The sequence below is a fragment of the Coffea eugenioides genome, chromosome 3 (genome assembly GCF_003713205.1).
Source record: "Coffea eugenioides isolate CCC68of chromosome 3, Ceug_1.0, whole genome shotgun sequence".
NCBI lineage: Eukaryota > Viridiplantae > Streptophyta > Magnoliopsida > Gentianales > Rubiaceae > Coffea > Coffea eugenioides.
Genome location: NC_040037.1, coordinates 6,450,235 through 6,462,722, shown reverse-complemented (window position 1 = coordinate 6,462,722; position 12,488 = coordinate 6,450,235). Strand labels below are relative to the sequence as shown.

At 36.4% G+C, this 12,488-nt stretch overlaps 3 protein-coding genes across 4 annotated transcripts in view; 1 reads left to right on the top strand and 2 right to left on the bottom strand.

Moving 5' to 3' along the window:
• LOC113765366 (UPF0481 protein At3g47200-like) overlaps positions 1-116 on the bottom strand; it is an 85,022-nt gene extending 84,906 nt beyond the window's left edge. Inside the window, exon 1 of the mRNA XM_027309515.1 lies at positions 67-116. The gene's annotated coding sequence lies outside the window, so the exon portion shown is untranslated. The remainder of the gene's footprint in view (positions 1-66) is intronic.
• A 557-nt stretch (positions 117-673) lies between these two features.
• LOC113766965 (60S ribosomal protein L9-2-like) lies at positions 674-2,288 on the top strand. Of its 2 annotated transcripts, none has more exons than XM_027311129.1 (3): positions 674-1,068; positions 1,948-2,071; positions 2,198-2,288. In XM_027311129.1, exons 1-3 carry the CDS (start codon positions 695-697, stop codon positions 2,282-2,284), a joined length of 585 nt encoding a protein of 194 aa, XP_027166930.1. In that variant the 5' UTR covers positions 674-694; the 3' UTR covers positions 2,285-2,288. The 2 variants fall into 2 exon arrangements, with proteins under 2 accessions (XP_027166930.1, XP_027166929.1); XM_027311128.1 differs by having other exon boundaries at positions 674-1,069; positions 1,958-2,071.
• A 3,029-nt stretch (positions 2,289-5,317) lies between these two features.
• On the bottom strand, positions 5,318-7,727 carry LOC113765782 (UPF0481 protein At3g47200-like). Its single transcript, XM_027310034.1, has 2 exons — positions 7,710-7,727; positions 5,318-6,889 (listed from the first exon to the last, which is right to left on the bottom strand). Exon 2 carries the CDS (start codon positions 6,849-6,851, stop codon positions 5,535-5,537), a length of 1,317 nt encoding a protein of 438 aa, XP_027165835.1. The 5' UTR covers positions 6,852-6,889; positions 7,710-7,727; the 3' UTR covers positions 5,318-5,534.
• Between the last annotated feature and the right edge of the window lie 4,761 nt (positions 7,728-12,488).

Sequence of the window (12,488 nt, the reverse complement as noted above, 5' to 3'; positions counted from 1 at the left end):
CAACTAAGATTTAGGTTTAAATAAGAAGAAAGCACTTGATTACAGAAGAAGAATACAAACACTAACCTGTTAGTAACACTGAAGAATGTCAGCACATATTAGCTCTTGCACCAAGGTTTTCAACTTCTCTATGCACTCTAGCAATCAAAACTGCCCATGCATGCCTTGTATATATACTCGCAGTTCCTTGAGAATATTGTTTAAGTCAAGTTTCTTGGCAACGTCCTACTCTTCAAGGTTTCCAATTGTGTTATTTTATTCTTTTCTTGAGCATTTGAATTTAGTATATAATAGATTGTAATGACACTCATGGTAAATAAAGTTAAATACTCCCTCCGCACTACAACAAAAATGGTCTTTCCTGACATGTTTATAAGGACACTTGTTGGTTTGTGCCATTATAGCACTTCTATCATGACACTTATTATCAACTCAATAATATATACACTAATTTTTTTTTATTTTATCAGATATAAAAATAATAATGTGCCTTTAGACTACTTAACATGACACTTGAGAAAATGTGAGGTGTACCAAAAAAAAAAAAGAAAGACACAAAACGGCATCGTTTGATTTTGGCGGGCCAAAACACCCTTTTCAACTTTATGGATTTGTAAGGGTTTTTTGGCTGCCAATCTTTTGCACTTCTCCGAAAAAGAAGAGGAAGCGGAATTACTGTGAGCGATGGTCCAAGATGAAGACAATTCTAGCATTGGAGACTATGGATATTCCTGGCGGTGTTAAGATTAAGATGAAAGCCAAGCAGATCGAGGTGGAGGGACCACGCAGGAAGCTTACTCGCAACTTCAAGCATCTCAACCTCGACTTCCAACTCATCACCGATGAGGCCACCGGAAAGAGGAAGCTCAAGGTCGACACTTGGTTCGGCTCCTGCAAGACCACTGCCGCAATTCGAACTGCCCTCAGCCACGTCGAGAACCTCATCATCGGCGTTACCAAGGGCTACTGCTACAAGATGAGATTCGTCTATGCACATTTCCCAATCAACGCCTCCATCACCAGCTCCAACCGTTCTATTGAGATCCGCAACTTCCTTGGTGAGAAGAAGGTATCTACTATTCTACTAGCATGATGAATATTTGGGTCTTTTCTTATCTCTTTAGATTTGTTATTTCTGATTTCTTTTACATTTTCACACATGTGAATTTTGTTGATTCGATTAGAATTTCTTGATACTGTAAGAGGACTTAGACTTGTGCGGAGGAGCTCTTCCTTTTTCCCTTTGGTTTGAGTGTGTATTTGAGCAGAGTTTATGGGCCAGACTACCAGTGCTTTGTGTCTGTTCATTTCTAGGCTTATTGTTAGATGCTTTTGACCCTTCAATTTGAGAATTAAGCCAACTAAGGCCAGAATGATCCCCAACTTGGGCATTTCGTGGTTGGGTTGTGTGAGGTTGCTCGATAATTCATCTGGGTTTGCTCGGTAATTGCTTATCTGGTTTGCTTACCTGTTGATTACATTGTCAATTTTAGTATCCTGTTTGGTTGTTATGTGATTGTACTGCGTTTGGAATCATTTTGTTTGTCTCACTGGTCATTGGAGATCCGTGGTAATAGTTTTAGTGCTAGTAATACTATATGCGTCTTTAATTCATAGAAATGGGTAGTAGATGCTATTGGCATTATGGTTTGACTTTAAATGAAGTAATTACTTTCCTTTGCCAAACATACTATATTTGGTTTTTTTTCTTTTTTTTCTGCCTTTTTCTTTCTTCGAGGATTTCTGCTGCAACATCTGTAGACCAGTGTTGTTGAGGCTAATTAATATTGACTGGGTCATGGTTGAACCTTTCTACTAGACCAATATTGTTAGACTATGAGAGGTATTATGGAATTGCTTCCATTGGGTTGCCCCCATTATGCATGTTGAGATTGCTTGAAATTTCTGATAGGGAACATTTTGTAATGTGTGATGTTTTCTGCATCGGGTGAGTAAGGTGGATATGCTTGAAGAAGTCACTGTTATCCGGTCTGAGAAGGTTAAGGATGAATTGGTGTTGGATAGCAATGACATTGAGCTTGTTTCCCGATCTGCTGCCCTGATAAACCAAGTAAGAGTCACTCTGTGCCATATTTATGACATTTGAATCTACAAGTTTTGTTCCTTGTCACTTGTCTTTAAAATGTAGTTCATCTGGCTGGATAGCTAATATACAACGTTTTCTTATTGTGGACAAAAATGCCATGTGAAGAACAAAGATATCCGGAAGTTCCTTGATGGTATCTATGTCAGTGAGAAAGGGCAAATAGCTGAGGAGGAGTGAGAGTTAGTGGCCTACATTTCTTGTTCGTTTGATTGATTCCCTTTTATCATATCAAGCTGCTTGTGAGGATTTCTTAGAGATGACTTCTATTTTGAACTTAAAATAGAAGTCATGTTTTTTGGAGTATATATGCTTGCTTTTAGTGGTCAACTTTAATGTTTTCTAATCTGTATTTAGAATGTATCACTGCTTGCAGTGTTTTCGACCACTTGCTTGACGATAGCCCATTGCCTGCTAACGAGGCTTCTTTATCAGTGCTTTATTGCAACCTTTTTCAGTACACACTCACTAAATGGAAAAGGATCTACAGGAGGTGGAAAGCTGAGTGGAAATGGTGAAGTAGAGAAGGGGCTGTTGACACTAATTTCCTCAGATGCTCCTGGACTTCAGGTGTTGTAACCTATATTTGGACTTTTTTTTTTATGATCTGTAGGTAGGTTGCAACAATATGTACTAATTTCCTGGATTCCTTTTTAACTGCTTATACATTTTTTCTACATTTCAACTAGATCATTTTTGGAATTGTAATGCTTCAACACTTTGTTTTCCTTGATTAATTATCCACCAGTTTTTTCCTATTATTTCCAGGTTTGTGACCCCAATGGCCGTTGGTACCTGGCTGATAGTGGCTTTGTTCCTGGGGACCTTTTACTTCTCACAGGCAAGGTTCTCAGCCATGCTACAGCTGGTCTGAGGCCTGCGGCTTCACATCGCTCTGCATTGGATATCCCTCCAGGAACTTTTAGTGGCGGAAGGTAGATATTGGTGCTTAAGTGTAATTTGATAGTTGCCCAAGAATGTCATAGGTTGAAGAAATTTCTCAACTGATTAGTACACTTTGCCCTGCAGGACATCCCTCGTCTTTAGGCTCATGCCACAAGGCAATGCAATACTTGATTTTTCACCAATTGCAGCAGCTGGTCATGTCATTCCTCAGAGTTATGTGCCAATCTCTGTAATCCAGTTTATGGATGCTATAATAGTACTTGTTATGTGCCAATCTCTGTAACCCAGTTTATGTGCCAATCTCTGTAACCCGGTTTCGATTAGCTATGTTAGTACTTGTTGCTGACTTTTAGTTCAATAAATGATATTTGAGCATTAGCTTTTGCTTTTAAATTACTACATGCATTCTGTTCTTTGGGATAATTTTACAAGTCCTTTGGGTATCTGATTGACAGAATGTATGGTAGGAAGCACAATCAGGTTGCTTCTTTATTTAAAAAAAAAAATTCCTAGCAGTTAAAAGTGTCAGCATATCTCAGCAGCTTCGACAATATTCAAACACTTACGATTGTCAAGAAAAGGAGTTTTTGTTGGCAGATGGGATGCTATAATAGCATCATTTTCTTGACACCTTTGATGCTTCGAGCCTATTCCCACATTGGAAGGGACGACACTCATCTCAGGTGTGAAGAAAGGTAAAGTGTCAGTTTAAATTATCTATACTGACACCTTTAAATGCCGTTAAAGGTCATTTTTGTTGTTGTGCCGCACTTTTCGAGACTCTAATTCTTTATGCATAGTAATGTTGTTGAAATTTACGAGTTTGAGTTCCAGTTTTATCTTTATTTAATCGGATACCGAGTAGCAAGTTTGTAAGGCCATGTCAAGTCTGTTTATTTTGTGGGGCCATTTTAAAAGAGAAAGCCATTAAACTCAAACTCTTCTAAGGGACAGTAAGGAGCAGGCCTCAATGTTTTTCTATAAATTGAGTCAAAATTTTATACACACCAATATTACTCTGTTTTTTAGAGAAACTTCTTTAGTGGGCCTACCAAGTTTTTAATTGTTTTTTTGAAATCAAGTGATTAAAGTATGGCACCTGTTAATGGACGGAGGGAGTAATTATTAGTGGAATTGTGTGTGTGTGTGTGTGTTTGATTTTGGTTTGTGCTGTACTCTACAAACACTTTTTCATGATTTCACAGCAAAGAATGTACCAATAGCCCAGTGGAAGACAACGCTAGGAACATATGTAACACTTTTCGTGTTTTGCGTTGGAATATTAACTTTAATTACTTTACAGAGTTCTGGTGAACAAATAATTAATTTCACATGGTAACTTATCGCATCAAGAAGCCTTCATTCAGTAGGTGACATCTATCTTGATACCAATATTCTGCCTTGTGATCTCGGTTGAGTATGAGTTGTAGATCAAGGGATTGATCCCTTGACCTACACCCAAGGAGTTCTTCATTTTTGAAGTGTTTCAGTGCCAAATGCTAGAATTAAGATCTCGCTCTGGAAATTGAAAACGGGCTGTATTTTCTTGTTGACTGTGTTTCATGGTAAAATAAATTAGGGTCGGATTTCCAAATACGTCTAAAGAAAATTGGAGTTTGCACCTTCCTTTATTTTGTCCTAATTTATACTATTCCCCCAAGTCCCACACATGTAAATGCTTTTATTTATTTATTTTCCTTTCCTTAAATGAGGCTAGAAGATCAAATTGTAAATAGCAAATATCGCGCTTTCAGTGTTGCCCCTGGATGCTCACTTGTCGGTTGCCCTTCTTGTTTGATTCAAACAAGTATAATATTTGAAAACATAGCCAACTAAGTATGCATTTGTCAAACATCTAACTGATTACTTTTTCTGTTATAGGGTTGCATGTGTTTATGTGGAAAACAAAACACAAAATCTAAAAAATAGGTAGTTTCATTATTCTTCTTTTTTTAGAGTTGTTTGCTCCAAAAAAAAAAAGAAAAGAAAAGTATATATCAGCTTTCGGTTTTGGTGTTGCATTATTGTATCAAGATTTGTTTATTGGAGAAGTGAGCTGGTGTAAATCTTTACGAAAAGCAACTAGAGACATTAGAAAATTAAGGAGCTAGTGCAGGAACTTTCGAGGGTTCTTCAATTTTTCTCCTCCCTCTGATCGTAATGATTTCCATGCATGCAGTAAAATAGAGATTACTTGCACAATCTGTGAACCAGAAATAACTTTTGATACCAAACCAGGCGAAATGATGACATTGAAACGGTGAAAGCACAGATATATTGTATCCGAGGATTAATATTAATAAAAACATTACATATCATCAAAACCAAAACAAACACACACGATTTTTGTTTCTTCTTCATGAGATACTGAAAATACAAGAAACTTGACTGATAGCACAACTTATGGATGGTGATGAAAGTCTTTTAGGTTGTGTTGAAAAAGAAAGACAAACAATATTCAGACCAAACAAACGCACTTACCATGTGGCCGATATGACTCGTTTAGTAGTTTTGTTACTACGTTCTACCGCGGAGGCCGAGACCGGATGGTATACAAGGTCTGGAGAAAAGTGAGGATAAGCGCAACAACTGCAGCAACAAATGAAATGGGGGACCAGGGGGTGTTGAAGTAGGTCTTCCTGAACTTTGTCCACCAGACATGCCGACGGCTTTTGGCATACTTTTCCAGTTCACTGAATACATCCGCGTAACAGAAGCTGTTGCCGGGGTAAATATCTCCGGTGACCCTACGAAACATAGTAGAGACAGCCTGATCATCATTCAACTTGTTGATAATAATTTTGCTGCGGCGCAGTACCTCGACGTCCCTCGCAGAATTTATGAGACGTCCCATGAATATTGCATAATCACATATATACCACCTCGTGTCCTTATGGTGAAGGACGTAATGCAGTTCGTATGCAATTAAGTTTCTGAGCAGACGTTCTGTATCAACATGAACCATAAAACAAGGGATTTTTACCACACCGTTTCCCCCAGTAATATCAAGCCATGATACTTTCCCACTATCTACGAACTTAACCCCATTAATTTCTTGTAATTCATTGGCGGAAGTTATATGATACAGTGAGAAAAGATCAGCCTCCGGAATACCAATCCTTGGACCAGGAGTAGTAAATTTTGCAGCAAACGAAGAGGTGCAGGCTTTGTAGACAAGGTCAAGTAGATGAATGACCTGATCATCATCAACAACATATTCATTCTCTTTGTTGCCATAAGCAGGAATTACAAAACCAGTTAGACGCTGAGCGAAATTATTAAAACTGCTGCTGGCGCCAGAGTTAGGGTTGGTCTTGTGAAACAATTCAACAAGGATGAAGAAAGGGACTTGATTTTCGATTCCTAATAGGTCTATGAATAGTGCGTCTGATAAAATGCCATTTGTAGATTGTGTGGTGTGATTAATTTTCCATACCAGCTCGAGTATGAAGCAGCCATCAAGAAGCATCATCTCCACAAAATCGTCGTCACCATCATGACTGATCCTTTCATCGGTGTACCACCTCTTAGCTACTCCTTCAAGATTTGCCATGGCCTCAATGCAAATCTCTAGACTTCTCTCACCTGTTCGATCAAGAAGCTGTTTCAAGTAAATCAGCTTATACTTTTCCATTAATTGCAACCCCGGCTTACCGCGGTGATAAGGTCCGATTGAAACCATTTGTGGTTCGTATGGCTCTTCGATTTGACTTTGCTTTCTCTCACGGACCTTGAATATGCATCGCTCATTTGATGCCGCCCTAATGTCGGCATCTGATAGCCTAGAAAGCTTTTCATGGATACAATTAGAAATTCGGACAGTTCTGGCGTCGGTGGACATGATCTTTGTTTGTGTTGAGTAATACAGTCGATCGCTCGCTGAAATTAAGGAAAAATCACCAGTACCATTGTTTAGATTAATAATTAAGTTTAACAAGCAATTTAGTCAGTCGTTGGTGATCCAACTTGCACACATATGATCGGTGATGAGATTAGTTAGTACTTTTGACAAGTGACTAATTAATTTCCTTGTTTCTTACATTAATGTACTTAAAACTAAACACATCATGACAAGGGATAGACACAAGATATGCACGTGCAGAACTAAACCAAATTACACGATTTTAGTTAATTAGAGGTGACTTATATATGGAATCCAAATTGACTAGCTACTTTCTTTTGATCGTAACTTGCATATCTGAAGAGAAAATAATAGGAGAATTGATCATCTCGAACATTCCTCCAGTGGAGCGGTCATTTTTGGCTGATGATTTCTCTTCTTTTTCTTCTTCTTCTTCATCTTCCTCAACTAGATTGATTGCAAATTTCACCCATTACCGTGATCCTTATTTCTCTACGAATTTGGAACCAAAGTTTATGTACATTCCTTCATATTGAGATTACGTAATGCCGTACTAACTTTTCCCAAATTAAGCATAACATCCTAAACACATATACGGCATTTTGACAAAAGTTACTCTAGACTTTCTTGCTTGTCTCGTTTCGATAAACATATATACATACTAAAATGATAAAGACAATCAGCAGAAAGCTGTATTTTTAGTCAAAGGTAAAAAATAATAATAATAATAACAGGCTAAAATATATTTATACACCTATACATGCATTTAAGATGTTGCATCCAATAAAAGGGAAGAATATGATTATATGGCTAGAGGAGAAGAAGAAAAACTCTAACCTGTTACCAATGCGTGGTTTTGAGCTCCTATATTTCCTCTAGCAATCACACCTGCCCTATATATACATATACTCGCTCGCAATTTCGATGTCGCAGTCTTTTAGCTTTTTTTTAGCCTTTTCTTAAGCTTCTGACTCAAGTACAATACTTCAAGACTCTCAAAGTTAAAAAAAGTTAAACAGAGGAATCTTTTGTGTCTGATTTTGTCTTATGCTGTGCTAAAGTTGTAAAAGCTCTCATGGTGACTAAAGTCGAGTACTCAGTGCAATCATTTGCATTTGCTTTTGGATTATCTCATACATCCACCCTTATAGTCTTTGATCACTAGAAGTTTATAGCCTGATATGGAATGTTAGAAAAGATTGATAGGATAATAAACAATTTTTAAGACAAACCCTTATCTTTCTGTCATCTTTTAAGCAGTTTATATATTTGATCCTTGAAACTAATTTTAAAGTCTCACAAAAGTACTTCAAATTTTTTTATTTGTTAGTTAGTCCCTAAACTATTTTTAACGTCTCATCAAGGTTCAATGTTTATTTTTTTCAAAAGAAAAAAGTGCATAGCAATCTATCTTTGCTTTTTGGCTTTTCCATGCACACCTTCTGTTTTTCCTTCTTTTTTTTTTGGGGTAACTTTTGCTTTTTGGCTTTTTCTCGATTACAAGAAAAGAAGATGTTGCATAATTTAACTTGTAATATCTGTCCACCATTTAATTGCCTAGCTTCGTCTGGAATAATTCAAAAATATTAAGGGTTAAGACGGGAAGTTTGATGAACATAGTCCCGACATACATATTACGAACATCTTCACACAGGATTCTCAATGTCACTTTTTCAGTGGCAATTCAATGCCACTTCTATATTTATGTCAAGTGTCCTGTTTATTTAATTTGTCATGTGCTGTTTATTTAAATTTCTTCTACCATCACATGATAAGTGGAATTGTAACTGAATTTGACACCGAATAGTGGTATAGAGAATCCCAACTGGAACATCTTGTAGGTTTGTCTTGGTCTTTTAAAGCGACATATATTCTATTTCTAGGTAGGGGAATGTTTACTTGGTTAAGTAATGTCTTTGGTCCCAATCCCAAGCCTAGTCCTTTTCAAGACAAGACCACCTAATTTGAAAGATGATCATGATCTTCTAGTTCCATGTCGTCACAAAATGATTTAGTCCCTTTGTTAGAACATTTTTCAGTCTCAATTAATTAGAAAATGCATCTTAAGAAGCCTGATGTAAGTTAACAAATAATAAAGCTATCTAGGACCCAATTTCCTTTCATTACCAAAAAAAAAAAAATACTATCTAGGACCCTGATGGAAGAGTCTTCCCAAGAACATATAGGAAAGAGTTGTCCCAAGTTAGATCACGAGTCCTGCTGTGACTATGGTTAAAATCCAGCAAGGCAACTGACTGAACTCAATAATAGTATTACACTACGTTTGTGCCACCCAAAAAAAAAAAAAATTATGCATAGCGTTACATGGCTCCAAGAATTATGCAATTATCATTAGATTAGTTTATGATCTTCTGATTTCTATTATGCGCGTACTTTATAAATAGAAGGTATTTGATTTATTAAGGTCAAATTAATGAATAATTGTTGAGTGTGTCTTTATATTCCATATCGAGACATTTATAAATAAGTATCTACTCTTGGTGGTTATAAATATAGTTATTTTGCATGGATTTCTATATGTTCATTTTCATTAGACTAATGCAGGTCAACATTGGCTCAAGTTGGCGTCCTTTTCTGACTCTGAATATCTAAAACAAATACTCATGCTGAAAAGTGGAAATTAGAAAACAAATTGATGGGTTTAAATTGGAATGAATCCACAATCCATTTGAGGTATGAAAATTATGATGCAACATGACTTTAGTTTAAAGAATTTTTAAGGGAAAAACTGCTAAAAACTTTTCTTTTTTGGGGGAAGGAATGAAAAACATTGTTAGTATGGCTTCGATTTTATTCTCCTGTTTATAGATTAAGGAAGGGAGGGGACAACCCTTTTGGTTGATCCATATGGTTGATCGTCATACTCTAGATTTCTAGGCTACGGCCATCTGTGAGGAAGATAACTGCAACATTCTTAGTCAGTTTTTTTTTTTTTTTTTTTATAAGTTGGGATCTACATAAAGGCCTTAAATTTCTTCAGAAATCTTGGTAGGAGTAATTTTTTATTAACTGGGAAATTTAACGATGAGGATGCAGTTGAACTCATTCAATTTTTCGCTAATATGTTATTGGTCGACATTGACATCCAATTTTCGTTTTATATTGGACCTTGTTGCATGGCTATCAGAGAGACAGTAAGGAGACGTACGGGGTGAGCTTAGTTCTTCATTTTTTAGGTGTTTCAGTGCCAAATGCTATAATTAATATCTCTATCTGGAAAATGAAAACGAGAGCTGTATTTTCCTGTTGACTGTGTTTTGTGGTAAGCTAAATTTGGTTCAGATCTCCTTCTCAACTTGTATATATTTTGTAGGAGTGCTTCCAAACACATCTAAAGAAAATTGGAGTTTGCACCTTCAAATTTTGTCCTAATTAATAGTATTCCCCCAAGTCTCACACATGTAAATGTTTTTATTATTTTTCCTTTTCCTTAAATCAGGCTTGAAAATCAAATTATAAATAGCAAATATTGTGCTTTCAGTGTTGCCACTCGATGCTCAATTGTCGGTTACCCTTCTTTTTTGATTCAACCATGCACATTAATAATAACAGGCTACAATATATTTATACGACTATATATGCATTTAAGATGTTACATAACTAGAGGAGAAGAAGAAAAACTCTAACCTGTTACCAATGCGTGGTTTTGAATTCCTATATTTCCTCTAGCAATTCCAGCTGTCCTATATATAATATATATATATATCGCAATTTCAATGTTGTAGTCTTCAAGTTATTTTTTTTCTTTTTTTGATCCTTGTCTTAAGCTCCTGACACAAGTATAATACTTCAAGATTCTCAAAGTTCAAAAAAAAAGGTTAAATAGAGGAATCTTTTGTGTTTGATTTTGTCTTATGCTGTACTAAAGGTGGAATAATTCAAGACTCTCAAAGTAAAGACTAGGGTTTTGTAGAAAGTCTCATGGTGACTAAAGTCGAGTAATCAGTGCAATCATTTGCATTTGCTCTTGGCTTATGGTCTTCGATCACTAAAAGTTTATAACCTAATATGGAATGTTAAGAAAGATTGATAGGATAATAAACAATTGTTAAGACAAACCCTTAGCTTTCTGTTATACCTGGACAGAGAGATTGGACAGGATACCTAGACAGAGGATCCCAGTCGGGCTTGTGGTGGCACCGTAGTGCTTGGCTGATTTGGCTGTATAGATATATACAAATATGAGAAATACAGAACACACACACACACACATAGGGCAAACACACTAAACCACCAATCTGTTGCCAATGCTTGAGAATGTGAGTACATATTAGCCTTGCAGCAAGGTTTTCAACTCTTCTGTATCCTCTAGCAATATCAAGTGCCCCTACCCTCTACATGTACTCGAGATTCCTCGAGATATTGTCTAAGTCAAGTTTCTTAGCAATGTCCTACTCTTCCAAGGTTTTCAACAGGGTTATTTTATTCTTGTCTCAAGCATTTGACTTGAGTATACAATAGATAACAAAGACACTCATGGTACGTAAAGTTGAATAATTATGAGCGGAATCATGTGCGTTTGATTTTGGCTTGTGCGGTACTGTGCAAAAAACTTTTCACGGTTTCACAGCAAAGAATGTACCAAAAGCCCAGTGGAAGACAACACTACGAATATGTGCAACTTGGGTTTTGTAAAAAGTCTCATGATGACTAAAGTTGATGAACATCATCCCGACGACATATTACGAGCGTCTTGCAGGTTTGTCTTGGTCTTTTAAAGCGACATATATTCTAAGGTAGGGGAATGTTTACTTGGTTAAGTAATGTCTCTGGTCCCAATCCCAAGCCTAGTCCTTTTCAAAACAAGACCACCCAATTTAAAGCTAGCATTCAGTCGGTCCACCGGAAAAATGCCAAGAGGATCTTCTAATTCCATGTCGTCACAAAGTGATTTAGTCCAGTTGTCAGAACATTTTTCAGTCTCAATTAATTAGAAAATGCATCTTAAGAAGCCTGATGTAAGTAAACAAATAATAAAAGCTATCTAGGACCCAATTTCCTTTCATTACAAAAAAAAAAAAACACTATTTAGGACCCTGATGGAAGAGTCATCCCAAGAACATATAGGAAAGAGTTGAATCAAGTTAGATCGCGAGTCCTGCTGTGTCTATGGTTAAAAACCAGCAAGGTAACTGACTGAACTCAATAATAGTAAGTATTACACTACTTTTGTGCCACCGAACAAAAAAAAAAAAATTATGCATAGCGTTACATGGCTCCAAGAATTATGCAATTATCATTAGATTAGTTTATGATCTTCTGATTTCTATTACGCGTGTATTTTATAAATAGAAGGTATTTGATTCATTAAGGTCAAATTAATGAATAATGGTTGTTTAGAAGCAGATGGATGCATCTTCGATGGAATGCAAATCAAACCGAGATGGGAAAAAAAAAATAGAAACCATTTGGAAGAAATCAGATAGCATGCATTTAGTATGGATGTTCACAAGAAATCAGAGACATGGAAATTCGCAGCAAATTAATATAATGAGTTGAAAAATTCATGGGATAATTTCAGAAACCTCCCCTGAGGTTTCTTCTAATATCATTCAGCTCTCCTAAGATTTTTAAAATCTCATTTACTTTTCTTGG